Genomic DNA, 15,319 nt, shown 5'->3' with positions numbered 1-15,319 from the left:
TGCGGTGGTGAAGTTGCTTGCAACTGTTTGTTTTTGGATATATATATATATTATGGTATATTAAAAATCTAAAGGTCTTGGCTAATGCCAAGTTCCATTCAGCCAGAGAGAAAACACCCTTGTGTCGTGGAATATAAGTTATAGATACTTAAAGATGGTTCCAGAGTTACTTTCCAGCCGATGTGCACACAAGGGTGGTCTACAAAGATCCGAATGTGCAGCCAGTTCTGTTACCTTGACTGGGACAGGAATGCTAATGTGCATATTAAACAGTGCAGGGGTGATAGTAAAAGCACCCGAGACACTCTGCACAATACTGTTTGTGTGGATATTTATTCAGTAATTTGCAGTGGGTGTATCTGTCAGAAGTCAAAGCCGGACAGATAGTGTTGTGCCACATGTTCATGCGGTTATTTGGTGACGTCTCTTATAGATCGCTCAGTAGATGGGATCAACCCTGTTTTTCTTCAGTGGTAGGATGACACCTGCATGTTTCATCTATACAGGGTGAATAGATGAGGCTTGTGATGTCCGTGATTAGCACCCGAAAGAATCTACTAATGCATGACACTTGATGCTTTAATTTTGTGTATTAAATAGCCAGGCCGTGTTAATTTTTTTTACGTATATTTTTATTGGCATTTGAGGTTATTTCAGTGAAAGTGTAGTACATGATGTATTTCTAGGTCGCAGTATAAACATATAGGTCACATGCAAAAGATTGACTGGGTTCAATCAGTAATTAACAAGATCTTCCCAAAGACTGGAATTTACATCATGCCAATGGATCGCAGTGCTAGCAATGGTGGGCTCTGGGCGAGCACACTGCTTCCCGTTTCTGCTTATGTGTAATCTTCACCCGTTGCATTTGATGTAGGATGAATTAAACCATTTGTCAATGCCAGCTTAGTAAGCAAGTAATTTAGTAAAACAGTGAACTACTGTCTAACTGAAGCTTATACCAAAATACTAACTCAAATGTAACAAAAGAGGGGGTCTTTGGGTGGGTATGAGTGCGATCATAGCATCATATAGTAATAGGGTGGGGGGGTATCGTATGGGTTCTCGGCCTTGTACTAACACCCAGGGATTCCATGTGTGTATATGAACATCACGTTCTTTTGGGGGGAAGAAGGTGTAGCTACTATCACCTTAGTAAGTTCCCAGTGCCCAGCGTCCATCACAATCAGGATTTGGTAAGATTCGTGCATGGCGGGGTTTGGCCTTGCGTGTCTCATTCCACCCCCATCTGGTTCCGCTCTCTATTCAGCTGTCTCCTCTCCGCCATCACTGGTGGTGCTCAGTTCTGAACTTGTCTCCTTCTGGGTGCTCCCAGCTCTCCAGGAACATAATCTGGCTACGGGGCGCCTCCTGATCCACCTGGCATCTTCCCGTCTGAGTGTGCTCTCCTCCGCCCTGGTCCACAATGTGAAATCTCTAGCCCATGCCTCTACTGTCGGTGACACCCTGGACTTCCAGGTCAGTGCGATTCTGAACCTAGCTAGTGTAAGGTCCAAGAATCTAGTCCATGGCTCTGGAATACTCTTGAAGTAGGCATACTGCTATGGAGCAGGGCGGGGCGGGCCCCAGAACCACTCAGAGGTGGCCCAGTACTTTGCTCCAATATGTCTGCAGTGTCGGGTATCCCCACATCATGTGGGTAAAGTCAGCCTCAAGCAGGTGGCATGTGGGGCATTCTGCAGTATGGTAAATTGTATGTATTTCAACCTTGTGTTTTGGGAAGCCTTGAGGGGTAGGCTAACATCCTGCCCCTTTCTCTGTCAGTGGTGTCCCATACCAACATTCTGTTGCATCGAGCCCTAAGGGCTAGCAAAGGTCCTTGTCCCATCTTAAGTAAGAAGTGGTACAGCCATGTCACCCGGCGCTGTGCCGAGCCAGCGAGAGCAGTAACCGGTGCACTGCGTTTTGGGAAGGCTTTTCCTTCCCCTTGTCCCAGAGGTCAGTGTAAGTCCTTGCCAATGCCTCATAAATTAAGAACTGACCACTCGGCAGGGCAAACTGTTCCATCAACTCCTGCATTGGCATTAGGGCGCTGAGAGAAAAACAGGCCTCTACTGTTTTCACCCCACCCTCAGTCCAGGCTTGTAGCCGGGCTGCGGTGAAACATTCAACAAGGGTGGCTTGAGGCAACCCTAAGAGTGGCAGGCCTGGTGCATACTGTAGTGCCATCGGTGTTCTCACAGTGCAACTGCGCCAGCTGTATAACGCCACCTGGAGCAGAATGCTCAGCAGTGTTATTTTCAAGTCTGGACGCAATAGCATGGCTACTAAAAGTCCCTGGTGCGGTCTCAGCCCAATGAGGACCAGGGCACTTCTGTGGGTGTCGTTCAGCTGCTTTAAAACTCTTTGCAGCTGTGCTGCCAGGTAGTACAGAATCGGGGGCGCCTAGGCCACCGTCTTTAGGAGGGCGCCTCAGTGTTGCATGCAACACCCTGTCGGTTGCCATCCCATATAAGGTCCTGGAGGAGGACGTCCAGCTGCCGGAACCATGCCACAGGGATCCTGACTGGGAGGTTTGCAAAGAATTACAATAAGCGTGGAGGCATTACCATTTTGCAGATGGACATGCGAGCCATAAGTGGCAGCCTCAGTGATCTCCAAAAGGCCACATTGGAGTAAAGGGAGCGCATCACTGGCCCCAGGTTACCCTCCTGCAGGTCACTGATGATATATTTGATGCTCAAATACTTGAATCACAGTGCTCAAGTAAGCCCTTCAGGGAGGTCGGGGGCCTAGGAGTTCCCCGGATACAGCCAAACAGGCACCCAAATTTATCAATGCGATGTATTGCTTCTCGAGCCTCTGCAGAACTGTTGGCCAGATACAGGAGAAGGTCGTCCACGTAAAGGGATCTAACATTCACGTGCCCATCCAGTGTTATTCCACTGTCCCTACCCTTCCCCTGGAATATGTCCGCCAGTGGTCCGATGACCAGTGCAAATAATAAGGGAGACAGCGGGCACCACTGCCGCGTACCTTTAAGGAGGCCAGGCCATGTTAATAAATGGCAAACTCCAGTCAACATAAATCCGTTCTAGGTTTCAGGGAAATCTCATACCATTCTCACGTTCTACAGTTTCTCCCCAAAATAAAACCTTTTACATTCTTAGCAATTAAGGGAAAATGTTTTTGCTTCTGATGGCACTTTAGACAGTAAGAGGTGATATCTTTCTCCTTTAGTGTGGAGCCGTGCTCACTCACTTATCGCCTGATTGTAGAAATTGGTGAGAGGGATATGTTTGTCCACTTCAACCCGGGTATATATGCCTTTCACTCTTTGCTCTAATCATCGAGTCTTTATTGTTAAGTGAAAAGTTGGTTCTCTTAATTGACGTCCTCTGTACTCATTTATGTGTTCTCTTTTTAGTCTACACATTATTCTCTTGTTAGTAATCTTCTGGCTGTGCAGGATAATGCAGGCCTACTGTGTATTTTACTGGACAATAGGCATCTTTCAAAAATGTGGCATTGAATCATGGTTTATCTGCTACAAAGGACGTGTTTCAAATCAGTGTAATGGCCATCTGTATCCCGTGCATTAGCCAGGCTCCCCCTCAACAAATGAAATGTCCATGTTGACATATTTGTTATAGTTCGATATCAAAGATGACACCTATTGTCTTAAAGCTCCAGTTCTCTAATTGCTATTTTTTTAGCTTCCGTTTGAAAAGTTAAAATAACCCAAATGCATTAAAGGTACTCTTTAAGGGGTTAAAGCCTATGGCTGCACTAAGAAAGACTTACCAGGAAAAGAGCTAAACGTGACCCCCTTCCGTTGGATCACCGCTCAATGCGGTGAACCCACTGCCCTGCTCGACCTCTGCCGGCCCCAGACCCATAGCAGTGCCCGGTCTGACCAGTTCTCTGGGGTGCATGCCTACATTAGTGGGCTGTCTGTAAGCATGAAAGCTGCAGGTTAAGCACATAGCCCCTTTCAGGACTGTAGACATGATTATATAGGCTGTCAGGGGGAAAGTCCACGTATTTGTGTCTGGTGAGTGAAGTCTACTTGGACATTGCAGCTGACTTTTCCAAAGTAAATTGAGTTTTTATTTTTATTTTTATTTATTTTTGTACAAATATTTTTGTTTATTTGATTTGTGAGCATTCGGCCAAAATTTTTTAAAAAAGGCTTAAAACTTGTGGTTGTTCATAAAGCACGGTTGTATGGGACAGCGAGAGGCATGTGGGACAATACAAAGAGAAACCGGTAACATACACCATTTTGTCACAAGGTTTCCGTGCTGCAGAGAGTGGTTTGCTGAGTAACCATTGGGGATCTTGGCACAACCAGAGGCTTTTGAGGTGCTGCTCTGAACCGGGAGTACTGAAGTCAATGCCCTGCATATCCAAGGGGAGAATGTCCTGTAGATGGGGGCACCAAGTTCACCATCCCCTAGAGATTCAACCTGCTCCTCATCATTGAGGCCGAACAAGGCCAAAATGCGCCGTGATTGTCTGTGTTCTCGTGCAGAGAAAAAGTGGCCTATGGGTTTGTGCTGACTGTAAAGCCACCAGCTACAAACAACTGACGTGAATAATCATACGGTGTTCACCAGTGATTCACAATGATTCAAGTATTTTGATCCATTGCATTTTCATGTATTTAACCACAGTGGGGTCTAGGCAGCTGTTTAGATGAAGTAGATAGGGAAGTTAAGCAAAATTCCAGTGGCAAAAGTTAGAATTGTTCTGAATAGGAGAAGTAGTGTAGGTGGCCGATGAAAAACGATCTGGCAGGGCCCACTCTGCTTAGAAGTAGGGCTTAGCTGGAGATTCTATGAGGGAGAAGATGGAATATCCCGGTTATAAGTCGCAGGAATTGGGTGAGTGTTGCACTGTGAAGCCAGAGCATTAAGTACAACTGACCAAGTAGATTCCAAGAATTATTGAGGAATAGTGCAGTATGTTAATGGTGATACGATGACATGGGGGCGGATATATTACTAGTAGATATGCAAGTGTGCACTTTTTGATTTGACAGTGCAGCGCCCATTCGCAATGCCAATCTCTAGCTGAAGATGAGTTACTTGCTGTTAGAACTGTTTGTTGGAAGATGTGATTTCAATAAATACATAAAAGCCAAAAAAAAAGATGATATTTTGTTGACAGAGGTGTGATGTAGAGAGATGAGAATGTCCATAACCGAGATGTAAAAGATGTCCGCGAGTAGGGTGGCTGTGGAGTTAGAGATGCACTTTGACATAGAGTAGAATCAGAACACATAGTGAACCAGGCAAGTGTGTGGCCACAAAACCAAAAATAGACATGGTTATTAGTTGGGTGTGAGAGGCAACCATGTTAGGACTGGGGGAGCATCTGTGTGCAGGGTGGATGGTTACGGGGAACCATAGTGTGACGTATGAATGATACACTGACATATGCAAAGAAAGAAACCCTCTTTTATAAGGTATTGAAGTCACCTGTTTGACATATTTTGGCCAGGTTTACCGGTCTCTACTCCAGCCACAACCATCAACAAAGTATGCGCGTCTGGAATGAAGTCCATTATGATGGCAGCTCAAAGTCTGATGTGTGGGCATCAGGTGAGAAAGTTTTGTATCCTTTTCATCCTCAAAATGGTCAGTTTGCAACCAGATGTGCTTTATAATAGTGATTGTTTACAAAGCAGCCTTGAACTATTTAAAATAGAAATTATTTACTTGTATCTGGCTGCAGGAAATCATTATAACATAGTCTCCGCCTGTGCACGCCTAACATGATCCACCTATTTTTGTTTGAGCAGCATGTGATGGTGGCTGGAGGAATGGAGAGTATGTCTAATGTTCCATACGTAATGAGCAGAGGAGCCACGCCTTATGGAGGAGTAAAACTAGAAGATCTGATCGTAAAAGATGGGCTGACAGATGTCTACAACAAAATTCACATGGTAAGCTGTCTTTTTAGATGATTGGGAGTTTGTCTGTGGAGCTGCACAGCTTGCTTGAGCAACATGCTGCTTTACAGCAGCCATAAGTAACTGGGTTCAGATACAGTGTAGATGTAGTGTCTGTAATCAGCTGCTGGTATGGGACTACCTTGGTAGTTGATATAGTTTCGTTAGGAGCGCAGTGGGCCCTGCTGGGAGTGATGTCCATATCCAGTAGGAAGCTCAACTTCCCACTGGATAATAGAATTCTCTTACTTGTAAAACAATTTCTGGATGTTTTGTATACAAAGGAAAAATTAAAAAAAAATTATTTGCATGTGGTAATCGTAAGAAAGCGAGTTCACAAGCCCCGGGGATAGGTATACATGAAGATTTAAAGCAGACACGTGTTTCACTCTGGTGAGTTAGGCTGTGATACCTTCCCAAGGCTGTATTTATGTAAAAAGAGAGAAAAGGATAAAATAAAATCACATTAAAATCCCACAAAGCTGTATTTTAAATTCTTGTTTCCAGTGAAACTCACAATAATGGTCCAAAAGCCACACGCAAAGGCATGTGTGGCTTGGCTAAGAGTTGGGGAAAATTGATATTCATATGCAAATCAGCCAATTTACCAAGCAGTGGTTGGAAAGCCAAATAGATGAAGTACTACCCCAAAAAATATGTAATATATTGAAAGGTACATTGATGGACAAATCTGATTGACTTTATCCCAAACTTGTTCCCAAAAAGTATGAACTGAAGGGCACTCAAAAAACATGTGCATATAATGACTGTTTTCTTTAGAGCACGACCAACACTTGCTATCTGTGGTGAGTTTAAATTGATAAAGATCTACAGGAGTATAGTACAACCTATTATAAAAGTAAAATAAAGTTTGGGTTGTAGATGCTGAATGGGATGTTGTATGGAGTTTTGACCATATTTTTTTCCATGTAGAAATAGGAATGTTTTGATTGAAATCCTGCTCCCATGCTAATTCTATTTTAGACTTTGGTCTCACAAGACTGGTATGTGTAAGGGTTCTGTATATAAAGGACGCTGGGACTTGTGAGGAAAAATTATGAGGTTGGGTAATAGACTGTGTAGAAGAGGGAGCCTCCAAAGATTGAGACAACAAGTTATAGAGGATAGCAAAGAGAGCTTGGTATTGCACAGCGAAATAAGTGGAGATATGAAATGTCAGTTGAATATCTTGAAATTCAAGTACAGCATTATCTAAAATTAAATGATCTAAAGTTATAATGCCTTTGTGCATCCACTCTTTCCATACTAAACTTCTATTATGAAATTTAATATCATTATTGTACCATATAGAAGTTTGCCTAAGGTTCTCATATGAGGAGTGAGCGGCAAGAAGTAATGGCCTGGCAATAGAAATAGAATGAGTTATTATCAGAGAGAAAAGAGATTTAGGAGGTTTTGAAAGCCGAACTGCATCCCTAAATGTAAATGGTGTAATTTGTGAGTGTTCCAATTGACTCCATAGAGAGGTCCCTTTATGAAAAGTGGGAGAGAGAGACAACCATATTTGTTTTAAAACAAATGCAGAGTGATATCTTCTAAGGCATGGAAAATTTACACCTCCATTATCTCTAGATTCCTGCAGTTTGACTAGAGATATACGAGATTTACGTTTGTTCCATAAAAATTTCATAAATAATTCATTTATAGTTTTTAAAAAACTAGAAGGAAGTTTAACTGGGAGCATAGATAAATACAAATTTAAAATGGGCAACAACATCATTTTAATTGTGGCCAATCTTCCCCACCAAGATAAATAAAAAGGATACCATCTCTCAAGTAATTTCAAAATCTTTGACTCTACCTCTTTGAGATTAGTTTGAATAGTGTCTTTAAGAGAGGTGGAATAGGATATGCCCAGGCATTTGATATGCTTAGAGTTCCACGTAAAACCAGTATCTTTAAACATGTCTGGTAGACAATAAGCATTTAATGGCAAAACCTCTGATTTGTCTACATTAAGCTTATAACCTGAGACACTTGAGTATTCTTGTAGTAAGTAAAAAAAAAAATCCGGAATGGTGTTTTGAGGATTAGAGATAAAAAGTAAAATGTCGTCGGCATAAACTGTGAATTTAATCTCAGTGTCTTTATGCTTAAAACCATAAAAATCAGATGGCCTACGTATTTTCTCTAGAAGGGGCTCAAGTGCTAATATAAATAACAGAGGTGATAGAGGACAACCTTGTCTATTACCTCTGTGCAGGGGGGAGTAATGGGATTGTTTACCAACAACCAAAATTGATGTAGAGGGTGAAGAGTATAACATTCTAATAATATGAGGACTAAAACCATGCCATTTTAATGCTCCAAACATAAAATCCCAACAAACTCGATCAAAGGCTTTTTCAGCATCTAGTGTTATGGCAGCTATAGGGTCCCTGGACTTAGAGGCAAGATGGATAATATTGAGAAAAGTTCTACAATTATCCGATATGTATCGCCCCTTAACAAAACCTGACTGATGCATGTCTATTAAGTCTGGGATAAAATTATTAATCCGTAAGGCTAGGACTTTTGCAAAGATTTTAAAGTCAACATTAATAAGGGATATAGGTATATAATTACCACATTTGGATAAATCCTTATCCTTTTTAGGAATCAAACACAACATAGCTTCAGAAAAAGTGCCCTTTGCTTGATCTTTTGCTATGAAATATTGTATAAGTGTAAATGCATCCCATATAAAATTCATCTGAGTATCAGAAGGTAAATTGGGCATAAAAAATTCTTTAGAAAACATTGTAAATTGTTCAATAAAAAAATGATCTTGCAATAAAGTGTTATTAAACCTCCAGCGATTATAAAAGGAGGAATTTCCTGGAAGGTTCATATCAGTAATTACTGGGGCGTGTTCTGATAAAAGAATAGACCCAATGTCAGCATGTGAAATTGTTTGTTTCACACTTTGTGTAGCAAATATATAATCTATTCTAGAATATGAGTGATGTACTGGAGAATAAAACGTGAATTCTAATACATCTGGGTGAGCAATTCTCCATACATCACGTAAACCTCTGGAGGAGACTGCTTGATAAAATGTTTTTTGCTTTTTATTAGGGATATAACGAGTTTGAGAGCGACGATCTACAAAAGGATCCATAAGTTGATTGCAATCACCTCCTACCCCAAGATTTTCAGAGTTGCAAGATAGTAATAAAAAATAAAGGTTAACCCAAAATTGAGGCTCTACTCCAGTTGGACCATTAACATTGCAAATGGAAAACAGCATACCATTAATCTTAACTGTCAGTAAAATCCATCTACCTATAACATCCTTAATCTCCTCCACAACTTGTATTTGTAAAGATCTATGAAACAAAATTATTACCCCATTCTTATTATGAGATGCAGAGGAATCAAAAACATGACCAACCCAATTTCTATTTAGACTTTTAAAGTCCTGATCTTTAAGATGGGTTTCTTGTACAAGAGCAACTTGACAATTCAATTTAGAGAGATGTTGGAGCACTCTGTTTCTTAACTGGATTACGTAAGCCCTTAACATTCCATGAGATAATACAAAGACTGGTCATTTAACTAGTAGAAGACATTTAGACAACAGAACCTTACCGAAACCTAAGAGACAAACAACATGTGAATCATAGAAGAAGGTGGAAGGGAAAATTATGAACATATATCTAAGTGAGATTACGTGTTGATGCCAATCTTGCATTGTAAGGCATAAAAAATAATAAAGGAAGAAAGAAAAGTAGAAAGAGAAAATACCAGAGAGAAAGAAAAAGAAAGAGGTAGCAAAAGCACCCCATCGATAAAAGATAAAAAAGATGACAAGAAGCTTCAGCCATAATTGTCTCAAAAAGAAGAAAAATATTTTGCATGGGAGAAAGGGAGGAGCAAGAGAAAAGGAAATAAAAGGCCAATCAGCGACAGTACCCCGGAGGAACTACAGTAATTGATTAACAAGAGGAAGGAGAGACGATGATACAGAATAAATACATTACAATATGAACAATTGACAACGTGACTTACCAACAAGGGAAAGAACACTATGATGTCGAGATATACAGGAATATAGACACAATCGAAAAAGGGGGTTTACTCAATTTGGGATTTCAGCAGTTTCAGTATCTGTAAAGAAGAAATAAATAATTTAAGAATTTCACATTAACCAATCAAGTGTTGCTAAGTTCCATTGCTTCTCCTTTGTGAGTATATATAAACTTTTTCAGATCAGAGGGATTTTCAAAAGTAGTTGTTCTGTCCTTGAAGGTAACCTTAAAAAAACAAGGGTGAATAAGGCCAAATCTAGCATTCATAGATCTTAAAGCTGGTCGGAGATCCAGAAATTCCTTCCTTCCTTCGTTTGGCTTTCGCTGTGGCCACATCCTGGCTAAAGAAAATCTTTTGACCTGACCACAACATTAGTTTACGTTGTTTGGCAGCAGTTAAAACAGTTATTAAATCTGAGTATTGTAGAAAGGAGGCGATAATTCCTCTTGGTTTTGATGTAGAAGGGGGACCAACACTATGGGCTCTCTGAATGTTGAGAGCGGTAGTATTCTGTAGACCAACAATCTTTGGAATATGGGTTTGCAAGAATGTTATCAAATCTTGGCCTCCTGAGCCTTCCGGAATGCCATAAATGCGAAGATTGTTTTGTCGATTAAGATTTTCCAAATCCTCTGTCTGTTTTTTGAGTAGTATGACTTCCTTAGTCAGATTATCAACCTTGGTAGTAGTATCCTGTATGTCACTGATCCTCTGTTCCACCTCAGAAAGTCTAGAATCCAGACGTGACCATTTCTCTTCAATTTGCTGTAACGCAATATTTGTCTCCATAACAAAGGGCTTTATTAACTTAAGCTCATCCATAATGTCATCCAATGTGAGAGGCAATGGAGACTTAGTTGGAGAGGCAGGGATTTTTTTTAAACTCTTTTATGGCCCCAGGAGTCTTTACGACCATTAGTATTAGAAACAGAGGATACAGAAATTTTTGAAGTGTGAGGAACTTCAATTTCAGCTACACAGTGTGTATTTAATACAGTAATTTAGTTGAAATTACTGCAACGTCGATTAGGTCACCTCAAAGGACAAAAATTGAAAATTATATAAAACAATTCTGAATAAAATGTCAGCAATACCTTAAAAAATGACTTCCAAGAGTGTCAAAAAAGTATTCAGTTCTCCACATTAATTAAAATCACCAAAATATAAAAATGAAAACATTTTGAAGCAAGTGGAAAAAAAAAATATATATATTCCTCTCAAAATGGCGGCCGCATTCCTGTCAGAAAGGGAGCAGCAGGTTAAAAAGATTAAACTCTGTACAATAGAGTTTTCAAACAGTACAAAACTCACCATACTGCTCCCTGCACTTTCCACCATCGAAAGCTGGGGAAGAAAAAAAACGTCTGCCGTCAAAAATGCCTCCTTCCGAGATGAAATGTCCTCAGCAACTCGGGAGCGCCGTTACCGAGCGGCCATCTTTGCTGCTCCGACGCACGATCTCATCCAATACAGGTTTAAGATTAACTTCAGGGCAATGCATGAATAGTGCTAGTTAATTGTAGGCCCCTATGAATATGCTTCTCCTGCAGGTGGCGCACCAGGGGATCCATTGCAGTAATAAAAAGCAAGGGAGAGTGAGGCATCCTTGACGTGATCCACACCCAGCACAAGGCAGCAATCGTATCGTGGTGGGCAGCCGGGAGCCCCAAGTTTGAATGGTGGGAATGTTTAGCTTCTGAACAGCAGTGGGGTGTGAACTGCACCCCTCTGCTAACAGAAAGGTGCCTGGAGAGCAGCCAGTACTTGTTTGTACATCTACCCCATGGCCTGGCAGCAGCACGGTATCATGCATGCCTCCGTTCCTCCTACCTCTGCACCAGTCAGTCTCCTGGGATGTGCTCCATGGCTAAAAGAGGAAAGGTAGCCTGCTGAATGCAGGACACACCACAAGTGACGCCAGGGAGCAGGCTGCGTTGGGCAGCGTTGCAGCTGCGGACGTCCTCCTCTGCTCACAGCAGGCCCACAGGGGGCCGCACACCTGCGACAGTGGGTGGATGGAGGAAACAAGCCGGAAACCGGTGTTTACTGCCAGCACCACGTTGCCCGTTCGACCGCGAGGCTTGTGCTCACCTGAGGCCCTTATCGCCTCTGGGCCTCCGAGCCTCCGAAGCACGCTAGTTGAATGAGAGCAGGCAGTCAACCAGCATGGTGCCTGCTCTTGAGTGCTGCAAAGTGATACGGCCTGCTCCCCCACCTCAAGCGACGAGGAGCAGCATTCCCCACCGTTCCCTTTCGTGGATGCCGCCCATTCAGTCTGGGATTCCGGGGTTTGCAGGCAGAGCTTCACTGCCGAGCGGCCATCATGGTTGTCTGCGTGGCCACGCCCCTGGTTATACATTTAAAATAAATATTTGAAATTAACTTACATTCAAACAGGAGGTGTATTCCACATTACTACGTTTATTGGAACATCCTTTATACATCCAAGTTAGACATTTGCTCTACAAGTATTCTTGTGAAGATGAGTTCCACCAGATTGGAAGGCCTATTCCTCTGGGAATTATTCCTGTCGTTATAGGACTTTAAAGAAGGAATGGGATGCACCCCATTGCCTTTCTCCTATGCTACAGACTCAGACATGCAGCAAAAGTAATACAGCAGGAATTTTCACAACCCCCACTAGAGTGCAAATTCCTAACCACAGAAACAGGGAGAGAGCGAGGGAAGACACAAAACCATTAGTTGAATATATGTATATATGCTGTGATTATTAAAACTTGCCCACATCTTGGATGTAAGACTAAACAACAGTGAAAGACAGACTTGGCGCCCACCTCAACAGAAGCTAAGTGGAAGTGCTGATTGCAAGTGAGACAGATGCAGGTTAAGAGGTGGTACAAATTAGCACATTTCAAATACCTTCATAGGTTATATGTTACACCTTTACCAACACAACAACCAAACACCAAGCGTCTGCCGTAGATGTAGAATGTGGAGTTTATGCTTCTAGCCTCAGTGTTCGAGAGCTGAGAGATACTTGAAAGAGGTGTTTAAGACCCTGCATGAGGTGACAGTTGTGGGACTCACTGGCTACCCACTAATACTATTGCTGGGGGATGCAGCTGAGGTCCCCAAGTACTACAAATACTTTAAAACTGTGGCATTTCACCTGGCAAAATGCATGATGGGCATGAGGTGAATGATTGCCTCTCCCCACAACACAGACTGGATTCATGATATGGTGTATTGTAATGTAATTGTGGAGGATTATTCAGTTATTGTTCACCCAGTCACCAGACCAAAAGGCTTTCGAGACCTTTTGAAAACTTACATATTTCTGCTAGTGGGAGGAAATGCAGAATGTCTGCGAAATACAGCTGGAAGGAGCAGAGGACAACTCAGGGCAACCAAATCACTCTGAGTGACTTGAGTAGAAAATATTTCAACCATGTCTGTCTTCACTCCCCTCTTTCCCCTTTCCTTGAGCCCTTGGAGACATGCGACCACCGAAAGTTATATCTGCTAACAGAAGGCATACTAGTGGCCACGTTTGGGAGTGGCGGCGGGGACACGGTGAACATTAGCACATTGTGAATTAAAAGCCTGTGTTCTCTTTGCAATAAGTGAACTGGTCACATGGAATCTTTGTCAAACTAGTGTGTCGAGACCAATTAATAAAGTTTAAAAAAGAAGAAAAGATCACAACTTAGTAGAACTTACAAGGTGACCATTGCTCTCTTTCCAGAAGAAATAATGACCACTGTGGAGTAGTAGCATCCTCATCCTGAGTCCTGCCTCAAATACCCGGGAGGGAAGTGTATGAGAGACACTACTGAACCCATCACTAGTTAGTTTTCTGTTATGTGAAGGTAGAAGCCTTCAAAACTCAAATACAAAGGTCTGCTGAAGACAGAATGATGGCTGTGAAATGCTTTATTACAGTTGATACCAATTTGTACATAATTAAGCTGTCCAGAATTTAACCAAAACTATACAATTAGCATAATCACTAATTTATTTGATTGACTATTGCTGCATTCATCTGCTCCATGGTACACCATGATAGAAAGCCATTATCTTTCTTTTTAGGGTAACTGTGCTGAGAATACAGCTAAAAAGTTGAACATTACACGAGAGGAGCAAGATGCTTTTGCTATAAGTTCGTACACCAGAAGTAGAACATCGTGGGAATTAGGAACTCTTGCAAATGAAGTTGTTCCTGTTACAGTATCACAAAAAGGTATTGTGAATGAACTGTTGAAAATATTGCATTTGAGTTTTTTGGTTTGGAACAAGATTTCATAGTCCATGCCCTTGCAAATATTAAAACGCAAAATTAAACGTCTGCAAAAATTTGATGAACTTGTAATTCTATGTGTTGAAATTAATCCCTCATTCTTGTAAGGAAGTATTCAAGTCAAAGGGCTAATTACATCTGTTAGACCTGACAGCCTGAGGGTGGTCATCCCCCAGCTGTTTGCCTGCCTCCCTCCACTTTTCTGATACTGTTTTTGCTGGTTTTAGGACTCTGCGCACTTTACCACTGCCAACCAGTGCTAAACTGTGTATGCTCTCTCTCCTCAAACATGGTAACATTGGTTCATACCCAATTGGCATATTTGATTTACTTGTAAGTTCCTAGTAAAGTGCACTATATGTACCCAGGGCCTGTAAATTGAATGCTACTAGTGGGCCTGCACCACTGGTTGGAGCATTTCTCTGCATTTAAAATCCATCTGTGCCTTACAGACTTTCTCCAGTCCACATCTGGGCAGGGCTGGTTGACAGCTCCCTTGTGCATTTCACCCAGACAACCACAAACACAGGGTACTCAGTCCCACCTGCACTCATCTGCATACTGAATGGGTCTTCCTTTGCTAGGAGGCTGGAGGGCCTGACAATTACATTTCAAAGGCTAGTGGCCTGCCCTCACACAAGGACTGCCAAACCCCCTACTGGGGCTCTGGAAGACAAATATGTACTGAAAGGGGACCTTGTGCACTTCAGAACCACTCTTTGAAGTCTCCCCCACTTCAAAGGCATTTTTGGGTATATAAACTGTGTCTCTGACCCTACCAAATCAAACACTTCTGGACCTGAACGAGCAACCTGTCAAGAGGAACTTCCTGGCTGCCCAAAAGACTCATCTGGACTGCTTTGCTGAGAAGGACTGCTGCCCTACTGTTGCCCTGCTGCCTTGCTGCCCTCTGACTTTGCTGAGAAGTGCTCTCAAAAGGCTTGGATTGACTTTTCCTCCTGTTTTGTGAAGTCTCAGGGTCAAAAAGACTTAGGGGGGTTATTACAACTTTGGAGGAGGTGTTAATCCGTCCCAAAAGTGACGGTAAAGTGACGGATATACCACCAGCCGTATTACGAGTCCATTATATCCTATGGAACTCGTAATATGGC

At 42.1% G+C, this 15,319-nt stretch overlaps 1 protein-coding gene across 1 annotated transcript in view; it reads left to right on the top strand.

Moving 5' to 3' along the window:
* Nucleotides 1-15,319, top strand: part of ACAT1 (acetyl-CoA acetyltransferase 1) — a 134,079-nt gene that overhangs the window by 77,671 nt on the left and 41,089 nt on the right. Inside the window, exons 5-7 of the mRNA XM_069202324.1 lie at nucleotides 5,467-5,567; nucleotides 5,768-5,911; nucleotides 14,000-14,150. Of these exons, the coding sequence (XP_069058425.1) occupies nucleotides 5,467-5,567; nucleotides 5,768-5,911; nucleotides 14,000-14,150 (396 nt within the window). The remainder of the gene's footprint in view (nucleotides 1-5,466; nucleotides 5,568-5,767; nucleotides 5,912-13,999; nucleotides 14,151-15,319) is intronic.

Source organism: Pleurodeles waltl, chromosome 8, assembly GCF_031143425.1.
Source record: "Pleurodeles waltl isolate 20211129_DDA chromosome 8, aPleWal1.hap1.20221129, whole genome shotgun sequence".
Taxonomy (NCBI): domain Eukaryota; kingdom Metazoa; phylum Chordata; class Amphibia; order Caudata; family Salamandridae; genus Pleurodeles; species Pleurodeles waltl.
This window is presented reverse-complemented; position numbering and strand designations above follow the sequence as displayed.